Source organism: Mya arenaria, chromosome 6, assembly GCF_026914265.1.
Source record: "Mya arenaria isolate MELC-2E11 chromosome 6, ASM2691426v1".
NCBI lineage: Eukaryota > Metazoa > Mollusca > Bivalvia > Myida > Myidae > Mya > Mya arenaria.
Genome location: NC_069127.1, coordinates 36031549 through 36046744, shown reverse-complemented (window position 1 = coordinate 36046744; position 15196 = coordinate 36031549). Strand labels below are relative to the sequence as shown.

Sequence of the window (15196 nt, the reverse complement as noted above, 5' to 3'; positions counted from 1 at the left end):
ACACCGAACACGTAAAAGAACCAAGGGGTCTATTCGAAAAAGAGCTAGGGAATCGCACCCGGCCTTCCTTGTATCCCACCGCTGTATCTTCCGCGTGTTGTCCCTTCAGAAAAAAACGAAGGACCCCGTTGGGAATAAGTGATTGCACATTTAAGGGTTATTCTTGACCGCAAGGTCAAAAGAAATACATACATTCACCGCTCCGACACAGCCACATTCAGAACCATGAACTGAAAATGTACAAATTAAGATATATTTTAAATTAGAAAATGTTACGGCTATGGTTGATATATTAGCGGAATCGACATCTGTAAAAGGAAATATTCGACCATCTGCCCTTGCTGAAAATAATATGACTGAACGAAAGGGAAAATAATAAGTTTTTTTGCAATGACTGCTCAAGGTGTACATCCACATGGTCTTAATCCATTAGTTTCGGTTAATCTCTATGTTAAAATCATAAATCGATATAGCTTCAGTTAATCGCTTACAGCATTTTATGGTTAAGAAAATTCAGGGATTTCATTTTCGCACGAGATCTGATATGTGTGAATAAAAATGCTCGGGCTTCATAAATTGTATTCATCGGTGATCATTAAGAAATTGATATTCTTACATTTGATACTTTGTCTAGACTCTAAATGTACCACTAATAATATTTTTCTACGACGATACTTTCAGTTTGTAACGGATAAAACTGTTTCTTTAGGTTTTATGCCTGATATACGTAAAATCCTATGTACATATGGGCTTCAAAGCTTTATCAACAATGCTTTAGTTAATCCAGAACGAATTCCCTCTAGACGTCAATGGAAACATACAGTTAAAACTATTGTTTCATTGAAAGATACCTCATTATGGTCAGCACGAACTTTGTCAGACGAGGATTTTAGTCTATTTAGAATTTTGCAACCGCGTTTAAGTAGAGCATCAGTGTATGATATATTTGACTTAAACTGTTATAAACATATTCGAATGTTTATTGCAAAGCTGTGGTGCAAAAGGCCACCACAATTGCCACAACGATGCCATGGATGTCAAACAGTTACTGACAATTTGGATATACACATCATTCACGGGTACACCGAACATGAGCGTGAAAGGTGGCGTCTAATCACTGACGTCATGGAAATGGACATGGGCCTTGCGCAAGAACTGTTGTCAATGTATAGCGTAATGTTTTTCTTAGCACTTCTTGGGGCAGAACTAAGTGTACAGAATTACCAAGCAGTGCGAAAACAATTCTTGAGACGATCGTGTGTATTTATTTATAACTGTCTCGTGAATAGTGCATAATTGTGTTTGATACAAGACTTATACCTTAAGTTTGATGCAAAGGATACAAACACAATCTCAATATGCATGTTGATATAATATGCTATTTTTTGTGTATGTACATATATCATGTATATAAATATCATGCCTTCATAGTAACTATTTGTACATAATATGAATATCACCGTTAATGGTGGAAATAAAGATGAGTTGAGTTGAGTTGAGTTGGAGCACCAGATAGATTACCCAGGCATTTTTAATGCGGTTAATAATAAGTTAAATACATGTAACCCATGAGACAATTAAATTCACAAATGGTCAACTAAATAACCACATAAGACATACAAGCATTGCTTTACCGATGGGCTTTCGATAGAAGCTGATAATCCGTACCTTCTAACATACCTCATTACAGGTTACGTTCCAATATGCCATGTAATTGGATTATATTAAATAAAAGGATATGGAGCCAGATAATGTTCTACTCCTAAAGAACTTTGAATTTTCCAGAGCTTGTGATATTGGGCTTGTCAGACTGAAATTAATGAAAACGATGAACAACAGACAAAAAATAGATGCAGTCAGGGACCCTCGATTGTCAAGCTCCAGCAAGTGTATTAAACTTTCGAACAGCAAAAACATCATCATACATATACGGAGTCTATACTGCGCCTGTTTTGAACAATAAAAAATCTTGAACATGTAGAAAGTAATACAGACAACGAGGGTGCAGTTCACCAACTTCGTTTATTAGAAACATCCAATGGATTATTTCACTTTCTTCTGATATAATGACCTGTATCAGAAAATATTTATAGAATGACGTTTAAAAAGCGTCTGTTGGCGTTATTAAAAACTTTACAATTAACTAAATTCAAAACAGTTTTGCTAGAACAGGAAGTATCAGTAATGTTGACATTTGGTTTTGAAAATACTAAGGTCATTATTATTATAATTACAGGAAAACGACCTTAGCTGTTACATTGCTATATAATATTAATTCTAATAGAACTAATAATACTAAAAGACCAATATTTATACTGAATAGTTAATTTAAGAACTATGTTGTACTCAGTAGCATCGAAACATAAAGGTATGTGTGTGTTTACGCTACCGTGCGTCCGTGCGTGCGTTCGTGAGTGCGAACGTGTGTGCGTGTATGAGCGCGTGCGTGTGTGTGTGTGCGTGTATGTGTGTGTTTGTGTGTTTCTGTGTGTGCGTGCGTGCGTGCGTGTGTGTATGTGTGTGCGCGCACGCGCGCATGCGTATGTGTGTGTGTGTGTTTGTGTGCGTGCGTGCGTGCTCGTGTCTGTGTGTCGGCAGACCAAAGGTCAAGGCCTCACTTACTTGGAACATAAAATCCTTGTCCGATCAAAATATATAGATCTCTTGAATCTGTGATCATTATCTCTAGGTACAAGTAATGGATATCGTTAAAAAAAAAGTTCGTAAAATACGCATACAAATGTTTATTTACGAAAACAGTCCCTTTTTGGCAATTTGCAAGAAATTGAAGCAGTCGTATTGTTATCGACCTATAAGTTACCTCTTCAAAGTTCCATTAGGCATCTGTTTGTATACATGTATAATTTGCATTGCTCATATTTTTACTTCATATAATCTGTTTAAAAATTCACTGCTGTCAGCAGGACGCATACATGCTTTACTGGAAAACTTAAACTAATCATCTCCATTTTGCAATATATAGCACTTGTCAATAACAATGCGTATTATCATTAAACTTGGAAGAGCTATTGGTCATAGCCTTAAATTACCCCACATACATTTAATATGAACTGACTAACTGACTGTCATTAGAGGATCTTACATGTTTCACAAATCACTCCTGTTCAAAATCTATTTCGAGTACGATCACTTCAAATTTTATATTTTATTACGTGCTATTATTTTGCCATTTATTTATTATCTAACTTGTAAATTAAGAGACAGTTAACATTATCTTCACAATATGATTTATAACCATAATCGTTATGGCATATGGCCATTAAATGTACGAGTATATTACAAACGGCTTACATTATACCTTTAAAGGGGAATAACACTATGTTGTGCCGCTTTGAATTGTATGCAACCATCTATGCAACTTATTCAGGTCTTCATGGAGTAGATCTCTGTAACTACCTAATCAAGCATGAGGCGGCCGCCAGTAGCGTCAGATTATCTAGTTCTCAAGAATCTCCCCCATACCTTAGTTCCAAGACTGGTTTCTTGGGAAAATCACAGAAAAAATAGCAGCATTAATTGCAGTGATTACTTTATCTCTCCTCGTTTTAAACTATTTGTTTCTTCAACTTTTGGAATGTTTTTAATTATCAATAATCATATTTAATCATATGTAATCATAATTATAAATTATGTAAATGAACATTAAATTCATGACATATAATCCCACACATGTTGATGTTTTATCATTATTACTTTTTGGTGACTTTTCTTATGTATTGTAAAGTACATGATTTGGATATGATATAAAGAAAATATGCGTTTCAAATAACAATCATTGACAATTGACTTGCTCTGTTGCATGCAAGGGAGCTTTTAAATAACCACATAATATGGGCAAAGAGACCCGACGAGGTTCAATCCTGTACTGATGGTAGGACGGGGCTTAGCGCTTAATTTAGTCGGTAAAATTATATGATGTCCTATACAAGTTTGCTCTTACTTATGTTGTTACATTTGTGGCATGGAAGTCAATTTAGACAAAACTGAAATAATCGTTTTCAAAAATGGTGGACCGCTAAGAAACTACGTTTTTTTTTAATTATAATCAAATAAATACTGTATCTTTCTACAAATACATGGGGTTACTACTTACTCCCCAATTATCGTGGAGTGCAGCACATGATAAATTATCTGCACAAGCACAAAAGGCAATTTTTTCAATATTTAGCTATAAGAAACACTTTGGAGCTTTCCCAACAAAGGAATCATTTATACTTTTTGATAGCATGGTTAAGCCAATTTTGTACTATGGATCGCAGATTTGGGGATATAAATATATTGATACCATAGAGACGGTTCAAAATAAATTCTGCAAGAGACATTTGTATGTTAAAAGAACTACAAATACATGTATAACTCTGGGCGAATGTGGACGTCTTCCTCTGTGTGTTACTTATTTTGTTAACTGCATTAAATACTGGTGTAAGTTATTAACTATGTCTAATCATAGATATCCTAAACACTGCTTCAAAATGTTAAAATCGTTAGATGACGCCGGGCGAAATTGTTGGGCATCCAATATTAAATCTTTGTTATTCACGTACGGTTTTGGATATATTTGGATTGCTCAAGATGTAGGAAATATAGATCTATTTATATATACTTTTAGACAACGGTTGATTGACTGTTTCGTCCAAAACTGGCATAACGACATTAGTGAGTCCTCAAGGTGTCATCATTATAAACATTACAAAACATTATTAAATACAGAAATGTTCCTACATCTGGAAATTCCATTAAAATATAAGATTGCGTTTACTAGGTTGCGCTGCTCCAACCATAAGCTGAATATTGAACTTGGAAGATGTATAAATACTCCGCAAGATGAGAGACTTTGTATATATTGTCTGAATCAACATTTGACAGTTATTGATTGTGTATATCATTCATTCTTTCAATGTCCTAAATTCGATATTATTCGTAGACAATATCTTTTTAACTGGTATTCATCTGGTAATAATTTAAATGATTTCTACTCTTTAATGTCTACTGAAAATGATAATATAATATTGAAGTTAACAATCTATGTATACCATCTGTTAGATATGATAAATGTGTAAATCGTATGTTGCAACTACTATACTATGTTTGTTTTTTTTGTACATTTTGTGTATTTTGGGCCGGTGGCGTTTATTTACTTGAATAAAATGAATTGAATTGAATTGAATTTGTTAAAGTCTGAGTTGTGTCTTACACATTTTGCTTTCAATACGAAGCTAATGAGAAGAAATAACGTTTAAATGGAATTGTTGAATACAATAGTGAGAACATGACATATAAAATTGATAATTTATTCATATGAATTTGATGATGACGATGATGACGGTGATGATCATGATGATGATGATGATGATGATGATGATGATGATGACGATGACGACGACGACGATGATGAGAGAAAGGTAAAATACTAAGGTTTTCGTAAGTCTCACAATTCAAACACGTACTGTTGTTACTTATGTGAGTGTTATAGAGATCTTATCTCTTCTAAATGTCCTAAATATTTCAAATAAAGTTAAACACATGCAAAGGATAATATGACGCTATTACATGTCTTTGTGTTTTCGCTTTCATTCGCATTATGTAAGTAGTACTATTAAATTGAACTTTTCTTTATTGATTAGTACATGTATATTGTGTTCTTATCATGATACAGTGCTCAAGCTAGGCATTGATAGCAGGACAGAGTGCCCTTTTCCGGCAACTTGCTGCCTTTTCACTACGCCCCCTGTGCCATATTGATTGACAGGGCTGACTTTGAAGATTTTGATTTTTTTTTAAATATTTATTGGACATATTTTCAAGTCATGTTTTAGAAATAAGTTTAAAAATAACAAATATGCATACTTTTGACAATTCAATAAAGATATATGCATTGATATTCATAACAAAATATTAGTATTAAAAGAGGTTACAACACAAACATAATGTGAATTGAACATTGACCCATGCAAGTGCATCATTTAGGCTCATTCAGTGCGCATTAAAAGTGCCCTTTCTGACCTTACAGCCTTCCCTTTTCAAAGTCTGACTTGAGCACTGTGATATATCAGGAGTGATAACGCATGTTCTAATGCTAAGATGACCCCATTATTGAATGATTTTTTTTACCGTTTTCAAAAGATAGCGAAGCCGATTTTTGGATATACAAAGCTCCCTTTGGCAATAATTCGAACTGAATCGTATTGGCAACAACGAATACAAACATAACACGTACTCACACGCGCCGTCGTAAACCATGGAGGCAATCGTCAAGTAGTCAAAGTATTCATGTACCATTTAGGGTGATTAATTGTCGGAACCAATCGTAATCGCGTTGAAAACCATAACAATCGCTAAAAACATCGTTTGTAATCGGGTTACCGTAGTTTTTGGCGGACGACACTTTGTGTCTGCTTTATAACTTTTAGGCAAATCCTTTTGCACAGCAATTGTTTAATCTGCAACCATTGCTCAGACAACATGTCAGTATTTATATGCTATTAAGCCTGTCACAGTGGCTTGGAATACTATCGTGTTCCTTTTATCAATTCTGATGTATTGTCGATAGATAAAATAAGTATAACAATCATGTGTTCCTGTTCCGGATAGAAAAATCCGTCCCGAGGGCACCTGCGTGGCCAGGTAACGAGGCTTGCCGAGAAGAAAATACATAAAGGGCATTTTTGTATACATCACCAAAAAGCACGTGCGATGATGTTTACTGACGTCATGACGCGCAGTAATTTTTATTCACTGCATGCGTCAATAAGTTCCTTCGACATCACGTCTTTTAAGGATTATTTTGTTTTGTTTTTTACAGTATATTTTGTAAAGTAAATGTTAATGGAACTCATCTATTTAAATCTCATAATTAATATAACATAAAATGTATTATAAAAGAAATTGAAATCATTACGTCACAGCGCGTGACTAATCTGGCATGGGGGGATGCCAGATGGAGTTTTCCAGCAGGGCTGAATTCACCGGAAATGCCTATCCGGTGTGCTAGAAAGTTTCGAATCGGTTGAGTAGCTGATGAAGGGTCGCGCTAATACAGTGTGTGTTTACCACGTGATAAATTACGTCATTAATGCTACTTTGGAAGGCAACATTTTGCTTGTAATGAAGACTTTAAACAAAGATAACTTCAATTTTTCTTCACCATTTTAAATGAAACATAGCGCAGTCTATGCCGCTTACGGAGCCTGACCGTCGGTCTTAAACCATAGTTTGATTGATAGTTTACTTTCTTAAAACACTTCGACAAACCTTTTCACAATACGGCCGTCTGACGGAGCACTGCCAAAACATTATTTTGGAAACAGGTTTGTCGAAGTGTTTGATGAAACTAATCATCTTATCAAATTTCCGTAATAAAACAAAGGCGGGGCTTTTGAAGCGGCAAAGATTGTCCTTTGTTTTATTTAAAATGGTGTAGAAAAAGAAATGTTATCATTGACATTAGACTTTATTTTAAGCTAAATTTTGCCCTCCGACGTAGCATATATGACGTAATTTATCACGTGGTACACACACAGTAATATCTCAGTCGAGATATGCAGTATTATAAGTAGTAATGCTATCTTAATTCATTCATTTTATGGCTGCAGATAAAGCTTGTCCTAGTGGCTGGGCAACCCATGGAGATATGTGTTATCACTTCAGTCGAGATGTGGAATCCTGGCCTGGCGCTGTGGTAAATCTTTCGTTTATGTTGGTTTTGTTTATACTGATTAATTTCAGCTCGATTGTGAGGAAAGCTGATATCTTAAAAGATCACTATCGAGTCCGTTTCCTGGGCAGAAACCAATGTAATATGACCTCTTTGAGAGGCCATAAGAAAGTACCCCTGGTGGGGATCGAGCCCACATTCTCTTGGGTGAGGGGCGGTACTTATACCACTAGACCACTCTCACCTCGTTTATGTTGGAGATAAATTTAAATCTTTGGAAAGTGTTTGTAACGGTCATTATAAAATGAAACCAACGCAGACCAGATAAAGAGTCTTATTCAAAATAAACACATACACATGTGTTTCAAACATAGTTTTTGAGTGATAAACCTTAAACTACTTACTAAATAATGGATTTATTGAAAATATTAATTACTTATAACAATATTTTTACCAAGTATTTAATAGCAGACAACGCAAAAATATTAAATGATTGGTGAGTGCTAAAAGATTAGCAGTGATACACTTTCGTCTCATAAGGTAGAAATACCGTGTTTGCTGCACCTTTCTTTCAAATTAAACTCAGAATCCTTCATAAGAACCATTGTTTTCAACATTTATTCATCCTTTTAAGTATGCTAAAACAATTGTATGAATTGTGGTAAATCCGTTTTGGGAGTAAGAGTGCATCTTTAAACAGTCATCTTAAAATACACTCGTTTTTATGCCAAACAAATAACCAACCAGAACCATCAACGAAAGAAGGCGCAGATAACATTGTTTATAAAGAAGTAAGACTAAAGACTATACGACCGTTAACGATTTACGCCGCCTTTTATCGTTTGAATAATATCGGAGCCTAATTTTCCTATGCGGCTTAAATCTCTATAAATACAAAGTTACAGTAGAACAACATAATAAATAAATGTTCCTTAAAGTAATGGGTTAAACACTCAATGTTATCAGTTCATTTTTTTTCAAAACAACACAAAACTTCTGCATAATATTTTTTTCCAAATTATTCATTATTTAATAGTACACATATTACAAACATTAACTTTTGATTTCGATTACATAATCGAAAAGTGGTCAACATGCCTTGATCCCTAGTTTATTCTGATACACATTTCTTGCAATGCTTTTCTTAGAGCAATTATAACCGAATTTCCTTTGTGGTATGTCTCTCGTCGAGTGTTTGTTGACCATGCTCTTTGTCTGTTTACACAGGATCTTGGTTTCATTTTAGGCTACGGAACTTGTCCCTAGAGTCACCATCGTTTACGTATTATGTTTTTACATACGTACACGCGGGTGTGATCGAAATCTATTTCATAGAAAACAAAACTTTACGAGTGGCGCATCCAATATTAGAAATATAATTGACTGTGGTAACGAGTGAAATACAGTTTGATCGTACATCGAAGTGCTACAAATAGTTTGTTTCTATTTTGATAAAACAATAAAAATGTCAAATTAATCATGTCGTCGTTTTGGTGATGTTATTTTTACAAAAAATAATGTTTATACGGGCACAGTGAACGCTACGTTGTTTCTTACTAAATCAAAAGGAAAAATAAACTGCAGTTAAACTAAAATGCATTTTGACCTAAAAAGCATAAAGAAAACGCTATTAATTATTGCATTTCTCAATAATATATCATTGACACTTTTGGCTTTCGTGTAACATCTCCCAAGAATATAAGTCTTGAAATATATTACTTTGCCTTTTTGTTTAATAAGCCTTATATTATTGCTTTTTGCAGATAATGTGTCAAATAATGGGAGGAACCCTGGTAGAAATCGAAACCTTGCAGGAAAATGTGTATCTCCAAGCACAGCTCAAAGGATTTAATTCCTCAAGTGAGCAGTAAATCGATTATCTATTTATAGAACGAATAAACTTTTATTTCATTCGGAACTCCTCAGTCATTTTAATCGAAAATAACCTTGGTACATCGGTAGAAGTAGTTCGTAAAATTTTGAATACTATTATTAATAAAATGAAGTGTTTTGGCTTGTGTTTGTTGGTCAAAGTTTAAATTGATTGCCAGTGAAGTGTATTATTGCAAAAATATTTAAGATTTCCAAGAGCAAAGTCATTAATTTTAACTGCTAAATTGAATTTACTACGCGATCTTCTTGCATGGATGTAAAAGTGTATCGATTTCTGAGTATGTAAACCGTCCATATACATCCGAGGTTGTTTTTGATTAAAATGGCCGAGGAGCTCCGAATTTTTCCATTTCCTAAATCATAAGTCGGTGGGTGTATGTGTTTGGTAATGATCAGTTTGCCTTGGAGGCAGGAAGCAGGCATGTCTCAGTGCCGCGCAAATCAGCGGCACAATATTTATTTCCTCTTTAAATTTGAAGATGTCAAAAATGATTGATTGATTTCGAGTTCACACCTGTTAAACCAATTATCAATAATGGTTTATCTAAAACCCTATCAATAACGGAATATTTAAAACTATCTAACCTAATCTAAAGAAAAACAACAACAAATCATTTCAGCTTATAAACTAGCAAGTTGTGTTGAAATGTTGCATATTTGAAACATATTCTGCCCACGGTAATATACTTTATACCAGTTATGCATGCGATTAGCAAAAACATAGATATTATAATATTCTTTTCAGAGTACTTCTGGATAGCCCTGAGTGACGTTGTAGAGGAGGGTTCCTGGAATTGGATGGTAAGCAAAACACAGCCAGAATTCATCAACTGGGCTTCAACAGAACCTAATAACTACAACAAAGGTTAATATTAACTTTCTTTACTTAATTCGTTTTGAAGTATGAGCGGTGATTTAAAAAGGTTCCACCCTTATGCGATTTTGTTCGACCATTCGGTAGCAGTAGCAAGCTGACGGTGTACATGTCATGTTATTTTGACGTCATATGTAAACAGAATGTGGATGGGTATATCGTTTTTTTGGACGGATAAAAGCGGTTTTTGTTCGTGTCTCTTAGCACAAGCTATGCAGTTATATTAGGGTTTACCTAATATGACTCACCAAATTATGATTTGGTGTACATAACACTTTTACAAATAAATATATCAAGTTTAAGCGAACAGAGTTGACAAATGAGATACAATGTCTACCATTTGATGGTTCAACGTTCTTGCTTAATTGACTGAAAGGTTTGTAGTTGGGGTATGCATATGCATATTGCATTCTTTTGCGATTAATTACTTTTGCTTGTTATATACATTGTACAATGAAAGTTTATTTTTGAAAACAAAAAAATGACAAAACACCAATCCGACTGAAAATATGTCCGAAATACCTATCAACAGTTTACCAACATTCATCTTAAATTCATGTGGTATATACTGCTAAAATTAGTGCAATTTATAATCTTTACCAAATATACTTGGGCGAAAGAATAACAATAAAAAGAATTGTAATGTTAATGACTTACAATTAAACCAACTTACAAAGCTAAATCCGCTGAATGTGTTCCTACTGTATTACAATTTTCTTCGTTGCCGTCAGAAAGACTATTCTGCATTCATGTTTGAAAAAAACAACATTATTAATCTCTCATACTAGATGAAGATTGTGCCTGGATCGTGCAATCCGGATACTGGTATGATGACAGTTGCGAAGAAAACCACCATTACATATGTGAGAAAGCAAACAGGTACATTCATACATACAAAGGATATACATTTTTTCTAAGTACTTACACTTGTTTTAAATTCATTGTGTTCACTTATCGAAAATGAATCAATTGGTCAAGCATTTACCAATGATCGTTGTATACAATGACAAATGCCACACAGCGGTTACTTCCCTTGTCGTAGAGTAACACAATAATCACGTGATAGGTTGAAAGTCACGTGGCGGCATTCAAAAGGATCTAATAATTGGTCTATATTTCTTTTAAAATAACGTCATATAATGGAACTTTATTAAAATATGGCATAATTAACACTTAAAAAAATACAAGTTTTAAAAAGAATATCAATGAAATCCAACTATCCTCGAACTTGTGTGTGCTCGTCAAGTGATATAACTTCGTAGGAGATTGACAATATCGTCATACACCGGCGTAGGCGGTCAGATGTCTTGTTTTATGCCAAGTACATGTAAAACAGCCCTGACTTCAGTTATAGCTAACTAATGGTGTTGGCAGTTAATATTTTCGAATTAATTCCCTGCTTGCAGTGTATGCACTGCAATGCAACAGGTATATAAAACTAAACTGATTGCTCATCTTAGCGACCGTTAGTGAAGAATGTAATGACCGTTGTATCATTATTGTCGACATTGTTTATTATGGCAACGTACGTCTACTACGCATTATAAACTGGTAAATTATTCAAAGAACTAAAGAACTTTTAGTTTCATAGATTTGACAATTTAAATAATTTACCCCTGCCATCAAGCAAAGTAATTGATGATGTTCAAAAAAAGTTATTATTTTCTTTCATTGGAAATATTTTTTATTGTTTACTTTTTAATCAACTTATTTGAGGGAACTTATTTAAACATCGCGTGTTTAAAACAATCTCGTAAAGATGGAATCAATCTTTTCTCGTATGTGGACAGAGGAGAGATAATTGCGTAGGATAACGACAATATCGTTGAACACAGGCGTAGTCGATAAGATCATTTGGCTTATGCCACACTTATGTAAAAAAGCCCTGAGTTCAGTAACGTTAACTAACAGTGTTTGCGATTATCGTTTGCGACTTGGCTCCAAATTTGCAGTGCATGCGCGTCGATGCAACTGGGAAACAAAACATAAAACAGTTTGCTCATCTGAGCGACTGTAAGTGGAAATTCTGATTCAGTAAATCAAACTGAGTATATAATGGCGACACCGATCCAATTTATGCCGTTATTCCTTGTGAAGGTTATCCTAAACTGGATTATGGCCACAGTTATTTTTACTATTTGTTTCATATAGACACTAACCTGGCTTTTCACTTTAAGAAAAGTCCTTATTGAAAAAACAAGTTACTGGCTGTTGTAGAACAATCAAAGACACAGAATTTAATCACAAGAAAACATAGGGTTGATCAATGCGGTATCTCACAAAATTGAGTATTATACATGACCCTGCAGTCAAGACGAAATAAGGCTACAAGAAAATTATTTACATAGTACCACAGGCAATGATTTTTTCAAATTTTTAAACTGAAAGTCATTTTTTTTTGTAATACAGTGTCAAGTTATGTTAAGCGTTATGCAATATACCACCCGTTTCTTCTCTTTCATTTAACTTTAATAAAATATTGATACTTCACTTGAACAATCACTCTCTTTTTTGTATTAACATCCGGATCTTGGTCAACAGTACCATCTTGCACCGATGTTTCAAATCTACTATTGATTTATTAGTATGGAAAGTAATACAAGATTTAAATGGTCGTCATTGTTCATAATGGCAAGTTCAAAATAAACTTACTTCATGTAATATTAATATGATACGGTTGGATCCTTGATATGATTCCATTGCTATTCAGAATCATTTGGAAAGGTTTTTCTTATTGACAGTGACGCAGTTGTCATAGGATGATACATCTACCATTGGATTTTAACTAGCAATTTTGATGTACTTAAACAGAAATAAAATACAATTCATCAGTTGCTTGACCTTTTCAATATTCGCCCACAACTATTTTGAATATGAAAAGAATGTATATCATTAATTTTGTCTGTCATTCCTATTGTATAACGATCCATACATCGACACCCAGAGTCATTCACTAATCAGACACAGTTACAGTCATTCACCTCTCTGACACAGCTATAGTCATTCACCACCACTCTGACACAGCCACACGTCATTCACCACTCTGATACAGCTACAGTCATACACCACTCTGATACAGCTACAATCATTCAACACTCTGAAACAGTTACAGTCATTCACCTCTCTGACACAGCTACAGTCATTCACCACTCTGACATAGCTACAGTCATTTACCACTCTTTCACAGCTACAGTCATTCACCACTCTGACACAGCTATAGTCATTCACCTCTCTGACATAGATACAGTCATTTAGCACTCTGATACAGCTATAGTCATTCACTACTCTGATACAGCTACAATTATTCAACACTCTGACACAGCTACAGTCATTCACCACTCTGTCACAGCCATAGTCATTCACCACTCTGACACAGCCACAGTCATTCACCACTCTGACAGAGTTTCAGTCATTCAACACTCTGACACAGTTACAGTCATTCACCACTCTGACACAATTCACCTCTTTAACACAGCTATTGTCATTCACCACTCTGATACAGTTACAGTCATTCACATATCTTACAAAGTTACAGTCATTAACCTTTCTGACACAGTTACATTCATTCACCTCTCTGACACAGCTATAGTCATTTACCACTCTGACACAGTTATAGGCATTCACCTCTCTGACACAGTTACAGTCATTCAACACTTTGACACAGCTATAGTCTTTCACCACTCTGACATAGCTACAGTCATTCACCACCACTCTGACACAGCTACACTCATTCAACACTCTGACACAGTTACAGTCATTCACCCCTCTGACACAGTTACATTCATTCACCACTCTGACACAGCTATAGTCATTTACCATTCTGACACAGCCACCAGGCATTTACCACTCTGACAAAGCCACCAGTCATTTTCCATTTTGATTCAGCCACCAGGCATTTAACACTCTGACACAGCTACAGTCATTAACCACTCCGAAACAGCAATAACCATTTACTTCTCCGACACAGCCAATGCATTTCAACAGTCTAAAACAGCCACAACAATCATTCATAATTCAGACACAGATACAGTCATTCACCTATCTGACAGAGCTACAGTCATTCACCACTCTGACACAGCTACAGTCATTCACCATTCTGACACAGCTACAGTCATTCACCACCCTGACACAATTACAGTCATTCACCACTCTGACACAGGTTTAGTCACTCGCCACTCTGACACAGCTACAGTCATTCACCACCCTGACACAGGTTTAGACATTCACCACTCTGAAACAGCTATAGTCATTTACCACTCTGACACAGCCACCAGTCATTCATCAATCTGACACAGCCACCAGGCATTTACCACTCTGACACTGCCACCAGTCTTTCACCACTCTGACACAGCCACCAGTAATTCACCACTCTGACACCGCCACCAGTTATTCACCACTCTGACATAGCCACCAGTCATTCACCATTCCGACACAGTCACAAGTCATTCACTTCTCCGACAAAGCCACCAGGCATTTACAACTCTGACACCGCCACCAGTTATTCACCACTCTGACAAATCCACCAATCATTCACCACTCTGACACAGGCACCAGTTATTTACCACTCTGACACACCACCAGTCATTCACCACTCTTACATACCTATAGTCATCCACCACTCTGATACAGCCACCAGTCATTCACCACTCTGATACAGCCACCAGTCATCCACCACTCTGATACAGCCACCAATCTTTCCCCACTCCGACACAGCAACAGCAATTCACCACTCTGACACTGCCACCAGTCATCCA

At 35.4% G+C, this 15196-nt stretch overlaps 2 protein-coding genes and 1 long non-coding RNA gene across 3 annotated transcripts; 2 read left to right on the top strand and 1 right to left on the bottom strand.

Annotated features, from left to right (window-relative positions):
- The first annotated feature begins 5511 nt into the window (after positions 1–5511).
- Positions 5512–10438, top strand: LOC128237752 (perlucin-like protein). The gene is made up of 4 exons (XM_052953337.1): positions 5512–5604; positions 7614–7699; positions 9439–9535; positions 10314–10438. The coding sequence occupies exons 1-4, from the start codon at positions 5559–5561 to the stop codon at positions 10436–10438; spliced, it is 354 nt and encodes a 117-aa protein (XP_052809297.1). The 5' UTR covers positions 5512–5558.
- Positions 10439–11228: 790 nt separating this feature from the next.
- Positions 11229–13273, top strand: LOC128237166 (uncharacterized). Its single transcript, XR_008261512.1, has 2 exons — positions 11229–11321; positions 13184–13273. It is a non-coding gene; the product is annotated as an uncharacterized LOC128237166 (long non-coding RNA).
- Positions 13274–13847: 574 nt separating this feature from the next.
- Positions 13848–14261, bottom strand: LOC128237751 (homeobox-like protein HDP1). Its single transcript, XM_052953336.1, has one exon. It carries the CDS (start codon positions 14259–14261, stop codon positions 13848–13850), a length of 414 nt encoding a protein of 137 aa, XP_052809296.1.
- Between the last annotated feature and the right edge of the window lie 935 nt (positions 14262–15196).

What these genes read in the sequence shown, in the direction of transcription:
- LOC128237752 (XM_052953337.1), top strand. Translation starts at nt 5,559, where the DNA reads ATGACGCTATTACATGTCTTTGTGTTTTCGCTTTCATTCGCATTAT. An exon ending in TTCGCTTTCATTCGCATTAT is followed by an intron (nt 5,605 to 7,613) that starts GTAAGTAGTACT and finishes TTATGGCTGCAG; the next exon opens with ATAAAGCTTGTCCTAGTGGC. An exon ending in CAAAGGATTTAATTCCTCAA is followed by an intron (nt 9,536 to 10,313) that starts GTGAGCAGTAAA and finishes TATTCTTTTCAG; the next exon opens with AGTACTTCTGGATAGCCCTG.
- LOC128237751 (XM_052953336.1), bottom strand. Translation starts at nt 14,261, where the DNA reads ATGGTAAATGACTATAGCTGTGTCAGAGTGGTGAATGAATGTAACTGT.